Source organism: Plecotus auritus (assembly GCF_963455305.1).
Source record: "Plecotus auritus genome assembly, chromosome: 9".
In the NCBI taxonomy this organism is placed as follows: domain Eukaryota; kingdom Metazoa; phylum Chordata; class Mammalia; order Chiroptera; family Vespertilionidae; genus Plecotus; species Plecotus auritus.
The window spans coordinates 68,061,937-68,079,693 of NC_137783.1; the positions used below are offsets into that span (position 1 = coordinate 68,061,937).

At 39.7% G+C, this 17,757-nt stretch overlaps 1 protein-coding gene across 3 annotated transcripts in view; it reads right to left on the reverse strand.

The window, feature by feature from the left end:
- Window positions 1-17,757, reverse strand: part of ARHGEF12 (Rho guanine nucleotide exchange factor 12) — a 230,774-nt gene that overhangs the window by 143,071 nt on the left and 69,946 nt on the right. For 2 of the 3 annotated variants that reach the window (XM_080687471.1, XM_080687469.1), the window contains exons 2-4: window positions 15,276-15,299; window positions 13,837-13,922; window positions 12,313-12,369 (exon numbers count right to left, since the gene is read on the reverse strand). In XM_080687471.1, coding sequence (XP_080543597.1) covers window positions 12,313-12,369; window positions 13,837-13,922; window positions 15,276-15,299 — 167 coding nt within the window. The remainder of the gene's footprint in view (window positions 1-12,312; window positions 12,370-13,836; window positions 13,923-15,275; window positions 15,300-17,757) is intronic. The other variant, XM_080687470.1, reaches the window with a different exon arrangement.

Here is a 17,757-nt window from a genome sequence, read left to right on the forward strand (position 1 = left end):
CCCTACCACTCGCCTGCCTGCCTGATCGCCCCTAACCACTCGCCTGCCTGCCTGATCGCCCCTAAACACTTTGCCTGCCTGCCTGATCACCCTTAACCACTCGCCTGCCTGCTTGATTACCCCTAAACACTCTGCCTGCCTGCCTGATCATCCCTAACTACTCACCTGCCTGCCCGATTGCCCCTAACTGCTTCTGCCTGCCTGCCTGATCGCCCCTAACCACTTGCCTGCCTGCCTGCCTGATCACCCCTAACCACTCGCATGCCTGCCTGCCTGCCTGCCTGCCTCATTGTCCCTAACCCCTCTGCCTGCCTGCCTGACCACCCCTAACTGCTCGCCTGCCTGCCTCATCGTCTTATCCGCCTCTGCCTCGGACACCGCCCCCACACTGCCGTAGCACCATGGCTTCATCCAGAAGGGCGTCTGGAAAGACATCCAGAAGGTCGTTTGGCTGTCTAGTCTAATTAGCATATTACCCTTTTATTATTATAGATAGTATTACAAATATCTCACCTTTCCCCTTCTACCCCCATCTTCCCAACCACCCCTACCCACCCCTCCAAGTCTTCACTACCCTACTGCCTATGTACATGGGCTATACTTTTAAGTATGTAAGTCCTTTGATTTATCTCTTCTCCTCCTCCCACCCCCACATCGAGGTATGTCAGCCTGTTCCATGCCTCCATGCTTCGGGTCTTATTTTGTCGGTCAATTCATTTTGTTCAGTCGATTCCACAAATAAGTTAGATTATATGACATTTGTCTTTATCAGTCTGTCTTGTTTTGCTTAGCGTATTTTCCAGGTCCATCCATGCTGTCCCAAAGGGTAAGAGATCCCTCTTTTTTTTTTACAGCTGCATAGCATTTCCATCGTGTAAACGTCCCACAGCTTTTTTATCCACTCATCTACTGATAGGCACTTGCGCTGTTTCCAAATCTTAGCTATTATAAATAACACACCTATGAACATAGGGGTGCATATATTCTTTCTGATTGGTATTTTGGGGGTTTTAGGATATATTCCAAGAAGTGGGATCACTGGATCAAATGGAAGTTCCATTTTTAATATTTTGAGGAAACTCCCTACTATTTTCCATAGTGGCTGCACCAGTTTGCATTCCCACCAGCAGTGAACTAGTGTTCCCTTTTCTCCATATCCTTGCCAGCACTTGTTTTTTGAATGATAGCCATTCTGACAGGTGTGAGGTGGTATCTCATTGTGATTTTAATTTACGTATCTCTGATTAGTAACTTTGGGCATTTTTTCATGTCTCTTACCTATTTGTATGTCCTCTTTGGGAAAATGTCTATTCAAGTTTTCTGCCCATTTTCTAATTGGATTGCTTGTCTTCCTTTTGTTGAGTTGTATGAGTACTTTATATATTTTGGATATTAACCCCTTATCAGATTTATCATTGGCAAATATGTTCTCCCATTCAGTGGGTTCCCTTCTCATCTTGATGGTGGTTTCTTTTGCTGTGCAGAAGCTTTTTATTTTGATGTAGTCCCATTTGTTTATTTTTTCCTTCGTTTCTTTTGCCCTACAGGATGTATCCATAAGTATATTGCTATGTGACATGTCAGAGATTTTACCATGTTCTCCCCTAAGATTTTTATGGTTTCATGCCTTATATTTAAGTCTTTTATCCATTTTGAGTTTATTCTTGTGTATGGTGTAACCTGGTGGTCTAGTTTCATCTTGCATGTATCTGTCTGGTTTTCCCAGTACCATTCGATGAAGAAACTCTTCTCCATTGTATGTTTTTGCCTCCTTTGTCAAATATTAATTGAGCCTAATGGCTTGGGTCAATTTCTGGGGTCTCTGTTCTGATTCATTGGTCTATATGCCTATTCTTGTGCCAGTACAAGGATGTTTTGTTAATAATGGCTTTGTAGTGTAATTTGATATCCAGTATTGTGATCCCTCCTACTTTGTTCTTCTTTCTCAAGATTACTGCAGCTATTCAGGGTATTTTATGGTTCTATATAAATTTTTGAAATATTTGTTCTAGGTCTGTGAAGTATGCCATTGGTATTTTAATAGGGATTGCACTGAATCCATAGATTGCTTTCAGTAGTATAGACATTTTAATGATATTAATTCTTCCAATCCATGAACATGGTATATGCTTCAATTTATTTGTGTCTTCCTCTGTTTGATTTTTCAATGTCCTATAGTTTTCCAAGTACAGGTCTTTTACCTCCTTGGTTAAGTTTATTCCAAGGTATCTTATTTTTTGTTGTTGTTGCAATGGTAAATGAGATTGCTTTTTTAGTTTCTCTTTCTGAGAGTTCATTACTGGTGTATAAAAATGCAATAGATTTGTGGATGTTGATTTTGTATCCTGCTACATTGCTAAATTCATTTATTAAGCCTAGTATTTTCCTGGTGGAGTCATTAGGGTTTTCTATGCACAATATAATGTCATCTGTGAACAATGACAGTTTTACATCCTCCTTTCCAATCTGGATGCCTTTTATCTCTTCTTGTCTGATTGCTGTGGCTAGCACTTCCAGTATTATGTTGAATGAGAGTGGTGAAAATGGACATTCTAGTCTTGTTCCTATTCTTATGGAAACACGTTTAGTTTTGTCCATTGAGTATGATGTTGGCTGTTGGCTTGTCATATGTGGCCTTTATTATATTTAAGTATAATTTCTCTATTCCCACTTTACTATATTTATCAAAAATGGGTGCTGGATTTTGTCAAATGATTTTTCTGCAACTATTGTTATGATCATGTGGTTTATATCTTTCAATTTGTTTATGTGATGTATCACATTTGTTTTGTGAATATTGTACGAACCTTACATCGCCGGAATAAAACCCACTTGACCATGGTGTATGATCTTTTTAATATACTAGAGGCCTGACGCATGAAATTCATGCAGGAGTAGGCCTTCGCAGCCCCAGCTGCCTCAAACCCTCCCTCGCAGCTGTGGCAGCTGCCTCGATCCTGGGGCTGCAGCCCCAGCTTTGTCCCAGAAGAACATCCAGCCTAATTAGCATATTACGCTTTTATTATTATAGATTGCTGGATCCGATTTATTAATATTTTGTTGAGGATTTTAGCATCTGTGTTCATCAGGGATATTGATCTATAATTTTTTCTTTGTAGTGTCTTTATCTGGTTTTGGTAGGATAATGCTGGCTTTGTAAAAAGAACTTGGAAGTGTTCCTTTCTCTTGAATATTTTTTAATAGTTTGAGGAAGATAGGTGTTATTTCTTCTCTGAATGTTTGGTAAAATTCACCTGTAAATCCATCTGGTCCAGGACTTTCATTGGCTGGAAGATTTTAAATAACTACTCCAATTTCATCAGTTGTTACTGGCCTACTCAGGTTTTCTGATTCTTCCTGATTGAGTCTTGGAAGATTGTACATTTCTAGGAATTTGTCCATTTCGCCCAGATTGTCAATTTTATTGGCATATAGTTGTGCACAGTATTTGCTTACAATCTTTTCTATTTCTGTGGTGTCTCTTGTTATATCACCTCTTTCATTTCTGATTTTATTTCCGTTTCTTGATGAGTCTTGCTACAGGTTCCTCAATCTTGTTTACCTTTTCAAGAACCAGCTCTTAGATTTATTGATCTTTTGTACTGTTTTAGTCTGTAAGTCATTTATTTCCACTCTGACCTTTATTTCCTTCCTTCTACTTCCTCTGGGCTTTTCTTGCTATTCTCCTTCTAATTAAATTGTGTGGTTAGTTTTCTAGTACTTTTTCTAGTTTTTTGAGGTGTGTGTGTAGTGCTATGAACTTCCCTCTTAGCACTGCCTTCACCGTGTCTCATAGGTTTTGGGTGGTTGTGCGTTCATTTTCATTTGTTTCCAGAAAGTTTTTAGTTTCTTGCTTGATCTTATTGGTAACCCATTCATTGTTTAATAACATGCTATTTAGCCTCCATGTAGCTGAGTGTTTTTGATATTTTTTATTATAGTTGATTTCTAACTTCATGTCATTGTGATCCGAGAAGATGTTTCATATTATATCACTCTTCTTAAATTTGTATAGACTTGTTTTGTGTCCTAACATGTGGTCTATCTTTGAGAATATCCAATGTGCACTTGAGAAGAATGTACATTGTGTTGCTTTGCTATGAAATTCTGTAAATACTGGTTAGATCCATCTGATCTAATGTATCATTTAAGGCTTCTGTTTCCTTATAAAATTTTTGTCTGGAAGATCTACCCAGTAATGTCAGTGGGGTGTTGAATTCCCCTCCTATGACAGTCTTGCTGTCAATCTCTTCCTTTAAGCCCATCAAGAGGGTTGTTTGTTTGTTTGTTTGTTTTTCTAAGGTACTTGGGTGCTCCTATATTGGATGCATATATGTTTATAAGGGTTCTATTTTCTTGTTGAATCATTCCCTGTAGTATTATGAAGTGGCCTTCTTCGTCTCTTGTTATGGCCTTACTTTTGAAGTCTATTTTGACTGATATGAGCATTGGTACCCCAGCTTTTTTTTCATTTCCATTTGCATGGAATATATTTTTCCATCCCTTTACTCTCAGTCTGTGTATTTCTTTTGTTCTGAGGTGGGTATCTTGTAGACAGCATATACATATGGGTCATGTTTTCTTATCCATTCAGTCACCCTATGCCTTTTGACTGGAGCATTTAATTGATTTATATTTAAGATTATTATTGATAGGTTTTTATTTATTGCCATTTTTATTTTCTTTATGGCTATGATCCTCTCTCCTTTTTTTCTTCTTAAAGCAGTCCCTGTAACATTTCTTGCATTGCTGGTTTGGTGGTAATGTACTCCATCAATCTTTTTTTTGGTCTAAAAAGCTTTTGATTTCACCTTCAATTTTAAATGATAGCCTTGCTGGATACAGTAATCTTGGATTTAGGCCCTTGCTTTTCATTACTTCAAGGATTTTATCCCACTCCCTCCTGGCCTAAAGTGTTTTCATTGATAAATCAGCTGGCAATCTAATGGGAACTCCTTTGTAATTTTATTTTCTCTCTCAATTCCTTTAAGATTCTTTCTTTGTCTTTAACATTTGCCATTTTAATTATGATGTATCTAGGTGTAGGTCTCTGCGTTCATCTTGATTGGGATTCTCTGTGCCTCCTGGACTTGCGTGACATTTTCCTTCACTAGATTGGGGCAGTTTTCTGTCATTATTTCTTTAAACAGGTTCTCTGTTCCTTGCTCACCCTCTTACCCTTCGTGTATTCCTGTAATGTAAATGTTATTACATTTCATATTGTCCCAGAGCTCCCTTAGCTATCTTCCTGCTTTTTATTTCTTTTTTCCATTTGCTGCTCTAAATGGGTATTTACCAGGTGTACCGGTTAATAATGCAGATTTTGTAATCAAAGAAAACATGATAATTTCAAGAGAAACATCAAAAGTACTTTATTCAAAGTAATGTCCATCGCTAGCTACACATTTCCCACATATTTCAGGTAATTTGTGGGTACCATCCCATAGAACTTTTCTTGTTTTGAGGCAAACCATTCAGAGACCCATTTTTCCACTTCTTTTGTACGTTTTGAAGTGCTGCTCAGAAAGTGCGTGTGCCATCGATTGGAACAAGTGGTAATCTGAAGGAGCAAGGGCTAGTGAATACGGTGGGTGGGTTAATACTTCCCAGGCAATATCTTTTAATATGTCTTTAACTGGTTTTGAAGTGTGTGATGGTGCATTATCATGAAGCAAAATTACTTTGCCATGTCTTCTGGCCCATTCTGGTTGTTTCACGATCAAAGCGTGGTTCAAATTGATTATTTGTTGTCGGTAGCGATCAGTATTAACAGTTTCACCTGGTTTTAGAAGCTCATAATACACCACACCTTCCTGATCCCACCAAATGCAGAGAATTGTCTTCTCTCTGAAGCGATTTGGCCTTGCAGTCGATGTTGATGGTTGACCTGGATCAACCCATGATTTTGTGCGTTTGGGATTCTCAAAATAAATCCACTTTTCATCGCCAGTCACAATTCAATGCAAAAAAAGACTTTCTTCCATGCTGTTGAAGCAACGTTTTACTGATGACTTTTTGGTTTTCCATTAGTCTTTCCTTCAGTTGATGTGGCATCCATTTTCCTTCCTTTAAAATCTTTCCCATTGCTTGTATATGATCAGAAATTGTTTGCTGAGCAACGTTTAATTTTTGTGCAAGTTGTTTTTGCGTTTGACACATATCTTCATCCAATAATGCTTGTAATGGTTGGTCTTCAAATTTTTTCGGTTGACCTGGACATTCTTTGTCGTTCACTTTGAAATCATCCCTTTTAAAGCATTTAAACCAATGTTCACAAGTATCTTGAGATGGAGCATGTTCACCATAAGCTTCCCGAAGTATACGATAACTTTCAGCAGCACTTTTCTTCAAAATAATGAATTAAAACTTCCCGCAAATGCTCTTTTGTTTTGGCATGAAATTCGACATTTTTAAGCATAAAAATGTCTATGATGTTAACACCTTCAGAAAATTTGACATATTAAGTTTTGAAGCTTGCTATCAATACAAAATAGCATACATATCAAATCGCATATATATCAACATATGTGTAACTCCATCTATTGAAAAAAAATCCGCATTATCAACCAGTACACCTGGTATTTTTATCTTATCTTCCAAGTAGCTGATTTAATCCTCTGCTTCATCCAAATCTACTCTTAATACCTTACAGTGTGTTCTTGATGTTAGATATATCATTCTTCATTTCTGTCTGGTTGTTGTTCATGGCCTCTATTTCCCTTTTCTTGCTGCTGTAATTTGCACTAAGTTCCTTAGGATCTTGATAACCATTGTTTTGAACTCTATGTCTGATAGATTGCTTGTTTCCATCTCATTTACTTCTTTTTCTGGAGATGCCCTCTTTTCTCTCATTTGGGGGTTTCTTTGTATCCCCAATTTAGCTGTCTCTTTGTATTTGCTTCTATGTATTAGGTATAACTGCTATGCCTCCCAGTCTTTGTGGGATGGCCTTGTGTAGAAAGTGTCTTGAAGGGTCCAGTGGTATAGTCTCTTTGTTCACCTGAGCTGGATGCTCTAGGAATGCCCCTTGTGTGCACTGTTTGGGCTCTCCTGTTGCAACTGGGACTTGATTGTTGATGTCTTGTTTGTGGGAGGGATCACCCCTCTGACTTGCTGCCAGTGAGGTTCACCCCCTCCGACTTTGTGCCAGCTCTTATAGAGGTGCTTTGGTTACACTATTTGTGGGGCTCATTGGATCTTGGTGTGTCTATCGTGGGCCTCCTAGGAGCTTCTCTAGTGCAGGTGAATGTGAGTCACTGGCCCTTTCTGGCCCTGGGCAACCTGATGGAGATCTGAGATGTTGAATCCATTAGTAGTCCAATGGTCAGGGACTCCTTAACCCAGAGGCTGGGTCTGCCTTGAGTCTCAGCGTTGACTGTTCCTATTCTGAGCTGCACAACCTTCCCCTACAGAGCTTGTCCCAGAGGTGTCAGCTGCAGGTGCTTGGGGTGCCACTGGCTTTTACCTTGCTGAGCAGTCCGGGATGGTGTCTGTCGCGGGGACCCAAACTGCTGTTTCACAATAGTATGTGTTTAGATTTCAGATTTCAAGAAGTTAAGAAGTAATGATTTATAAGGACATTGAAGGTTCATACTGTAGAATGCTCTTTGCAAAGTTGAGGAGGAAAACAGAATAATAACTAGGTGAAAGTAAGAAACAAACTAAGAACTTTTCCTTTTACATATATGAGAAGCTTAAATAAAATTTTAAAAAAGATGGAGAGTGGGGGAGGTAGAAGAGAGTAATAGGGGGAATGAATGGTAATGGAAGGAGATTTGACATGGGATACTGAACACACAATACAATAATATACAGATGATGTATTATAGAATTGTACACCCGAAATCTATATAATTTTATTAACTAGAGGCCTGGTGCACGAAATTCATGCATGGGGGGACGGGGTCCCTTCAGCCCAGCCTGTACCCTCTCCAATCCGGGACCACTCAGGGGATGTCTGACTGCCGGCAGTCGGACATCCCTCTCACAATCCTGGACTGCTGGCTCCCAATCACTCACCCACTTGCCTGCCTGCCTGCCTGCATGGTCACCCCTAACTGCCCGCCCCCCCACCGGCCTGATCACCCCTCACTGCCTCTGCGTGCCGGCCTGGTCACCCCCAACTGCCCCCCCACCGGCCTAGTCACCCCTCACTGCCCCCACTGCCAGCCTAATCGCCCTGAACTGCACCCCTGCCGGCCTGGTTGCCCCAACTGCACCCCTCCCCCCACTGGCCTGGTCACCCCCAACTACCTCCCCGCCATCCTGGTCACCTCTTACTGCCCCCCCTGCTGGCCTGGTCGCCCCCAACTTCCCCCCCTGCCGGCCTGGTTGCCCCAACTGTACCCCCCCCCCCGCCGGCCTGGTCACCCCCAACTGCCCCCCCCCCCCGCCGCCGGCCTGGTCACCTCTTACTGCCCCACCTACCGGCCTGGTTGCCCCCAACTGCTCCCCCCTGCCGGCCTGGTCACCCACAATAGCCCCCACGCCAGCCTGGTCGCCCCACACAGCCTGCTGTTCAGTCATTTGGTCGTCCCTCACTAACCCCCCTGCCGGCCTGGTCGCCGCACGCAGCCTGATGTTCAGTCGTTTGGTCATCCCTCACTAACCCCGTCAGCCTGGTCACCCCACACAGCCTGCTTGTTCAGTCGTTTGGTCGTCCCTCACTACCCCCATCGGCCTGGTCGCGCCATGCAGTCTGCTTGTTCAGTCGTTTGGTCATCCCTCGGGCCGGCCCTAGGTAGCTGGGCAGCCGACACCAAAGTCTTGCCTGCGTCTCGGGCCGGCCATGGGCTACTGGGGGCTGAGGGGACTGGGGGACTCCGGAAACAGGGGCCCAGGCAGGGCTGAGGGGACTGGGCGCCGCCATCTTGTGGCTGTGGGCACTGCCATCTTTGAGGGTGTGACAGGCAATTAGCATATTCCCTCCTTATTGGCTGTGGGCACCTCCATCTTTGTGAGGGTGTGATGGTCAATTAGCATATTCCCTCTTTATTAGATAGGATGTCACCCCAATAAAGTCAATAAAAATACATTAAAAAAAGAAAAATATATGAATTTTAAAAATATGTACTCTGAAGTATCCAAACCAGGATGTCTCAAGTGCTAACAGTTTGCCTGTCACGGACTGCATGTTTGTGTACCTCACAAAATGCATATGTTGAGTGAGCCAGAGCAAGCCAGGGGAAGAGCTCTCACCACAACCCAACCATGCTGGCACCTGATCTCATACTTCTAGCCTCCAAAACTGTGAGAAAAGAATTAAATTTCTGTTACTCAAGGCAAGTCTTTGGTATTTTGTTATAGCAGCCCCAACAGAGTGAGGCAGCTTCAAAAAGGCATTGCTTATTTTATTGTACAAAATACTATCAGCTGGAATCTCTTCATGAAACTGAGACAGAAGTTAGAAGAAGTAGTCTAACTCAAAATTCCCTTGTTAAATCTCATATCCCACAACATTTCTCCATTACAATATTAGTGAAAAAAAGAGGAAAGTAAGTATTAAAATTGCAGATCAGAAAATACACCTGTATACTACTATCATCAACAGACTCCAAAAGGTACAGGGGAAATAAGGTGATAGGGAATAAATACTGACCTACTGCCTTGGGCAGAAAATTAACAAAAGGAATCACTACAAAACAAACACTTGGGTTCCTTTTAAAATGCGCAAAGTAAATCCATCTGATAAAACAGCTCTGAAAATGGCTTAGAAAGTTTTAAATAAATATAATTTATACTTGAATAAATGTCATTTGTGTTAAGTATCCAGTTAATAAATTTTACTCCAAGACAATGTATAATCTCAAAAGTTAGAGGCTGGCTGGTTAAGAGACCTTACATTAAAGCAATGTCACCAGTTCTTTGTTCTAGTATAGTCTCATCTTCCAGGATGTCCCAGCTTCCATTGGCTCCCAGAGATGAGAGATTCCTTTTTACCCATGCTAAGTGCACACAGTCTGAAGAAGTCTATGCACACAGTTGATAGAATATTTGTGATGCCAAAGAGATTGAAATTAAATACTAACTCGGTTCTGATAAACTCGTCCTTCTGTAAGTACTTTTTGGGACTCATGGTTCAGTTTCTTCTACAAAAGGCATTTCAAGGGTTGTCAGGAAACACACACATAGAGAACACACACCCACTTCCCTCTGACTGCCAGCAATGGCATGTCTTAGCCGGTGTTACTATCACTGGAATATTAACATCCAAATCAAACAACAAACTTTCATACATACCACAGATCCACAGATCTAGGAAAATGCGGTGGTGGTGGGGGTAAAATGCAAAGTTGCAAAGGTCTCGAAATGAATGGGGCTATAAAGGTAGTGTCCCCATTCCTTAAGGGGAGAATAAACCAAAGGAAACTCTATAGAGAACAGAAAAAAGTCTCGAGAAATTCAGAAGCTATTTCTTACTTATGTGGAGCCTGATACTTAGGAAAAAAAACATAAACTTGACATCTCCTGTTGAACTACTGTCCTGTAAAAGGTTTATTAACTACATAGAGAAAACTCTGTTCACAAAAACCCAAGCAAAGAACCAAGTGTATGTATTTAACAAAGAAGCATTTACTGCTTTATAACCAAACACTGAGGCCTCATAATTTTATCAGGAGATATAAATTATAAAATGTCATATATTATTTTCCTTTCATGTTTATCAAGCTAGGAAACAGCTACACCTGGGGAAACCTCTATTTAATAGACTTTTGGCTGTATTAGAGAAGACATGGTTTTCCTTTGATGCTGACTTTGGAATCGTCTTTTAAAAAAAAAAAAAAACTTCTGCCCTAGTTGATTTGGCTCAGTGGATAGAGTGTCAGCCTGTGGACTAAAGGGTCCCAGGTTCAATTCTGGTCAAGGGCTATGGACTCAATCTCCAGTGGGGGTCGTGCCGGAGATAGCCAATCAATGATTCTCTTGCATCATTGATGTTTCTATCTCTCTCTCCCTCTCCCTTCTTCTCCAAAATCAATAAAAATAAAAATATTTTTTTAAATAAACAAAAACTTCTTGTTCTTTCAGAGATTAATTTAAAGTATTAGTCCCAGGCCCTGCCACTTTTCTCAAAAAACTAATTAGATGTTAAAACAAGGAAAGAGGGAAAGTAAAACTAGGCAAAGGCAAAGGGAAATAGGTGTAGGCTTCACAATGTGGCTTCTCGCATGCCTGGGAGACGGCACCGTCTGGAAACCCTGGTGTCTCAATCACCCGTTACAAAGCTGACCTTTCTGAGATGGCTGCCAACAGGAAGGCAGACTGCAAGATAGTGTGTGAGTGAAAAAACAAAGGAAGAGTGTGTGGTCCGCGGAGAGTGTCTGTTGGTGCGTTGAGGGACAGCTATACTCCAGGAGACTGTGGGGGACTGTCGGATGGGGCTCCCCTGACCGGGCAGCCCCCACTGCTGCTGGGATCCCTCCCGGAGCAACCAGCTCGGACGCGGAGACCGCGCCATCTTGAAGGAAAAGTGGACGTTATCGGGAGCCTGAAAAGCCTGGGGAATCTGCAACTAAGGCACCCACTGAACAGCTAAGAACCCCAGAACACCAGTTCCCAAGTGGCGCACCAAGTGGCGCAAGCACGCGGATTCAGAGGAGCTCTACACTCCCTCACGGAAAGGTTAGATTTCGCCTGGGAGAAGGAGAGAAAGAACTACATAACCAGACACGCGGAGAAGAGAGAACATGGGGGGACAAAGAAACAAAGCTGACTGTTCTGCTGAAACCTGCTCTTTATAAAAATTATTCTAAGGTGCCATTTTGAAATTTTCCCATTCTTAAGTTTTAGGGAAACTTATGAAAGGCATAGACAAATACTTCATGTTACAAAAATAAAAACTTAAATTATTTTTGCTGCTGTGGATAAATCATACAAGCATTTCCAAAAGATGAGGTGATTAAAAATAAAGAAACAAAAAATAAAATAAAAAGATCAAAAGAACTGCTAACACACATTAAATTACACAAATTTTACATGATCCAAACTCTGCAAATGGGACATAGGAAGAAGATAACAAGAAACCAATGCCTACATGTGACATGGAGGAACCTGACCCAAAGATATTAAAGACACTTTCCTCCATGAACAAAGTGAAAGAGAAGATGAGTAACGTGGCCTATTCTTACTCGACAATGTTAGTTTCTAGCAGCCTTAAGCTTCCACATCACCGTCACACTGGCCCCAGGTTCCCTTTCCCTGCAGTACATCATGCCATGCAGAGCAGACACAGGAAGGCTGTAGTTGTTTTAAAAAGGAAACAGCATTAAGCAAGCTCCAACGGTGCAAGGCTGATTGGCTATATGAGCTTACCATATATCTCGGATCTACTCTCCTCTGAACTAGACTTTGTCTTCTTGGAGGAGCTATCTGCACAAGAGCGGGAGAAAAGGAGAGAGATATAGAAAATATGGAGACCAATGTAAGGGAAAAACTCATGGGGGGAAAAGAATGAATCATGATCAAGTTAAATCGTGCAAACAAAGTATGAACATCACAGGTGAAAGCACTTAAGAATAGTCACAAACAGCACAGGTAATGACATATTTTACAGATTTACCAAAGAAAAGACTGCAAAAAATATATATTCAAACAAAACAAAACATGAATAGTCTACAAAATACATCATCTGAAAATTTTAGAGACAGCAAAAGCACTAAAAACTATAATAATCTCATTATGAAGCATTACATATCACTTTGCTAAATGTGTCACATCACAGATGAACAATACCTTGCTAGCAAGACAATAAGTAATCATATAAGTAAAAGCTGCTGTGACCCATGATGTCAAAATCAGGTGTCAAAAATTTTTTTAAAAGTATCTTTTAATGGAGATCTAGAAGTAACATATTACATACTCCCACCACCAAAACTTTCTGAATTGATGATTGAGGTTTCACTTTTACCTACTACTGAAGATGCAGGTAAGTTATTAGTTATTCACTTTCTATTCTTTCCTTCCTAGCATCTTAATTAGACACAAAAATATACTTACTTTCTATTAAAAATTAAATTTTATTTCTAAGTGAAAATATCTAAAAATAGATACATTATATTTATGTATCTGGGACCTCAGCATTTACTCACTTTATCTTTGATCACAGGAACATACCACTGAATAAAACAGTATGTGCACAAAGAACGCACAGCAATTTCAAATGGTGAAAAGCAAAATTATCAAGCAATTTTTATCAATTAAATACTTGGTACATTTATAAGGAGAAAGCAAATGCCTGTATTTTACAAGAAGAGGTCAAACTCTGTATAAATAAAGGCTATAAGTAGGCCACTGACACGAAAACGCTAGGAAAGGCTGAAAACATTCTGAGTGCAGAGTCCTCTTTGACTGAGCCAAGGGTCTCTTCATTTGCTTTCTCTAAAATGATAATTAATTTTGAAGTTGCATTTTATCTACTCCAGACCTGAATTTTTAAATGACTATGGAAACTGGTAGTTGTAGACTTAATTTTATGACATACTACTTACTTATTAGTCCATACCTATGATTTATCTTAATTCTAAATCCTTGGCTGTAACAAAATACTCAATTATGATATAAAAACTATTTCTATTATAATCACTATTTTTAAATATGATACACTTTACAATGAAGCTTCCATAGTGGAATACAAGGTATTGAAAGTTAAAAATGCTGCATTTCTCCTGAATGGAAAGGGTTTATGCTATAACTGAAGAAAGAGGAGAGTCCTAAACAGGAGTCCTACTTCTGAAACAGGTATTCCAGGCAGCTTAAGTGATAGTATGCAGCTTAAGTGATAGTATTCAGGAGCTTACTGCTTTCACTATTCTTTGGAAGAACAAACAGTGTTTTTACCTGTGGGGTCGAAATCATGTGATGCACTGCGCTCAACTCTCTGCTTCTTATCAGCTGGTGACTCTCGGTTCAAAATACTTCCATGCCTAAATCAAATCAAAGCAATCAAATAGGTACAACAGAACAGTCATTAGAATAAAAACTTAATTTAAAAATCTCAAGTGTGTCTTACAGAGAGAGACCAAGAAATCAGTTTACCTTACAGCATCTCATAAACCTCTCTATTTTTTCAAGAAGTTTTAAAATTCAGGCTATACTACATGTAACACAGTGGCTCTTTACTTGGTTATAAAAAGTGCTTAGAATTATAAAAGTACTATTCAGGAATAAAGTTTGTTTTATTCTTAGATATACTGCTTAAATTCTTTTAGTGATTTTCAAAGGCTACTCATTATTATTTTCATTTAACAGATAAGAAAACCATGCCTACAAGTAATTGAATACATTACCCAAACCTAAGTATACCATGGTCAGATTTAAAAGCACTGTATAAATATAGCACTGATGTTAGCAGTTGAAAAAAAAAAAAAATTCTGGGAAGCTGCACTTAAAACCTGCGAATAGTTCTAGTCACAGCAGTCTTTCTTAAGCAAGCCCTGATGACACTAGAATTATTTTCTTATGATCTATCAAATTACACTGATCAGATAATGGCCAGGCAGTAAATAAGACTGACTATAATGCATACACAACTAATTAATTGAAATCTCAAGATTAACATTGGTATCCTGGACTATGGTGTCATTAAAAATGATGAATGTACTATAAATGTAGGTAGGAATGACATACTACCTACATTTTAAATAATATTTACGACAAGATGAGAGAGGGAGAGATGTTGAAGAACAAGTGCTAAAAAAGAAGCATTTAATCCTGGGAAATTAATAAATGTGCCGATATGGATATGGGCACAGACATCTGAACATTTTGGATTTTTCCCTTTACTGTCTTAAAGTAATTAAGACTGATCGAGTTTGCCAAAGTTCATTAACTAAAGGCAGTTACAGTTACCAGATGCTAAAACACATCAAAAACTAGTAACCCATTTACACCCCCTAAGCTATTCACAACCAAAAACAGTCACAATAGATTTTAAAATCTGTAATAGAGTCAACAATAAAAATAAATAATGATAATAAAAAGAACAGGAAAGGAGGGAAAAATAAAGCAAAAAAAATTTAACCTCTGCATAGGGAGTGACCTTAATACCAATTTGAACTTTTAAAATGCTTGTATTAAAAACACTGAAAATGTTATCAAAACAATGCTATCTTCCAGAAAAAAAAATAGAAACACCTATTACATTCTATTTGTAAAATATTTTGAAAATTTAAACTAAAATCCACATTTCAAAAGCCACAAAAATCCACCATAATTTCAAAGAAATAATTCTAATGAAAATTTAACCTAAATGTATGAAGAACAACTGAACAACTTACCTTATAGGTTTTTTGAGGGGAAACCTGAAACAAAGTAAAAAAAAAAAAAAAAAAAAAAAAAAGATAAATGTAATTATTTCACTTGTAAGACAGTCATTACATTTTTTGCATTCTATTAAACCAGAATAAGGAATTTAAATTTTATGCTAACTTCCAAAGCAATTCAACAAACAGGTGAAGAAGCTGGGTACCACTGTTAATATCTTAAATACTTTGTTAAATCTTAAATTGGAGGTGTATTTATAACCAGCTGTCCCTGAGTATGGTTTCTCTTTTTTAAAATCCAAATAATAGCCCTGGCCAGGTGTTCAGTGGTTAGAGCATCAACCCATGGCCCAAAGGGTCACAGATTCAATCCCCAGTCAAGGCCATGTACCTCCGTTGCAGGCTCCATCCCTGGCCCCAGTCTGGGTATGAACAGGAGGCAACCAATCGATGCCTCTCTCTCACACCGATATTTCTCTCTTTCTCTCCTCCCTTCCTCCCTTCCTTCCACTCTCTAAAAAAATCAATGGAAAAAATATCCTCAGGTGAGGATTACAAAAGAAATCCAAATAAGAATAACAACAGCTAAATTTATTAAGGGCTTACTAAATACTAGGTACTGCTCTAAACTGTTTATATGTATTATCTTAATTAATCCTAAAAAATAACTATGAAGATATTTCCATTTTACAGGTTTTTAAAAAAGGGCAAAGAGAGATATTTTACCATTAAGACGTTACAATTTGTTTCCCTAAGAGAAAAAGTTCCTTCCTATCCATCACTTCTCCTCACCCCTTAAAATACCTGGGTGCTGATTATTGCTCTATTGACCTCTCTACCCTTTGACCATGATCAAAGCATGATCCTCAATTATTTAGGTTTCGCTTTAATAACAGGAACCTAGAAAAAGTTACTATTGCAATAGTATCAATTATTAAAAATATGTTCCTAAAGTAGAAAACAAAAGGGATGTTTTTCTTTTTTCAATTTTATAAGCTAAAAGAACTAAATCACTTCCTCTTGGTTGTCTTTTTTAAAAGCAATATTACGGGAGGCTTCTTGATAAGAGTTTGATGCTATACATAGATGCTAATCTAAGTCTAAAATGAGTTCTTAAATTTCCTCCCATTCCTCCCTTCAATTTCTGTCCTTTTTAGAAATTATCTCAACCTATGGCATTTTATGTAATACTAGAGGCCCAGTGCACAAAATTCGTGCACGGGGGTGGGGGGGTGTGTCCCTCAGCCCAACCTGCACCCTCTTCAATCTGGGACCCCTCGAGGGATGTCTGACTGCCCGTTTAAGTCAGACATCCCTCTCACAATCCAGGACTGCTAGCTCCCAACCACTTGCCTGCCTGATTGTCCCTAACCGCTTCTGCCTGCCAGCCTGATCACCCCCTAACCACTCCCCTGCCAGCTGATTGATGCCTAACTACTCCCCTGCCAGCCTGTTTGCTCCTAACTACCCTCCCCTGGTCACCCCTAACTGCTCTCCCCTGCAGGCCTGGTCCCCCACAACTGCTCTCCCCTACAGGCCTGGTCACCCCCAACTTCCCTCTTCTGCCAGCCTGGTCACCCCTAACTGCTCTCCCCTGCAGGCCCGGTCGCCCCCAACTTCCCTCCTCTGCCAGCTTGGTCACCCCTAACTGCCCTCCCCTGCAGGCCATCTTATGGTGGCCATCTTGTGTCCACATGGGGGCAGCCATCTTTGACCACATGGGGGCAGCCATCTTGTGTGTTGGAGTGATGGTCAATTTGCATATTACTCTTTTATTAGATAGGACTATTTATTCTAGTAATAAGAACAGGTAACATGTTACAAATATCAGTATAACTGGGTTTTTGAAAAAGTCTAATAGTAAAGATAGTAAGAGATAAATATAAAACAATGATACCTAATTGACTACTTTATTTGGCATGGAGTTTAGTTTCAAAAAAGTACAAGTTTAATTAAAATTCTCTTTAACTCCTATATAAATCAAAATTGATCCTAAGAAAAAGAATCTAAAAACTTGCCTAATAAGCACGTTAACTCACAACAAAGTTAGGAATAACAAGGAAATGGGTTCTGGGATAAGAGAATACTGCTCTAGAGAATATACTAATTACAAAAGATTACTGAATCTTCAGAAGTAAATGCTCCTAAGCAATCTATCCTTACTTGTGGGGCAGGGGGTTACGAACATGTATTTGTAATTCACAGATGAATATGAGAATTGGAGGGAAAAAAAGAATGTTCAGCTGAGTTTCTGCAAAGGCTAACAGCTGCAGTTAGCAACCTTGGTCACTGCCTGGCGGCCACTGCAAAGATTCCTACCCCCAAGCAATGCTGCTGCGTCAGGGACTGCTACACCCAGGGAAGTTCTGGTCAAGAATCCGGAAGTTCCCAGACTAGTGACGGTAAGACAGCTTCCTGAGCTATTTTCTCTTGCCAGGAAATGAAAAAGGAGGGTATAAAAGAGGAAAAAATGGAATGAGAAGACGAAGGACAAGGA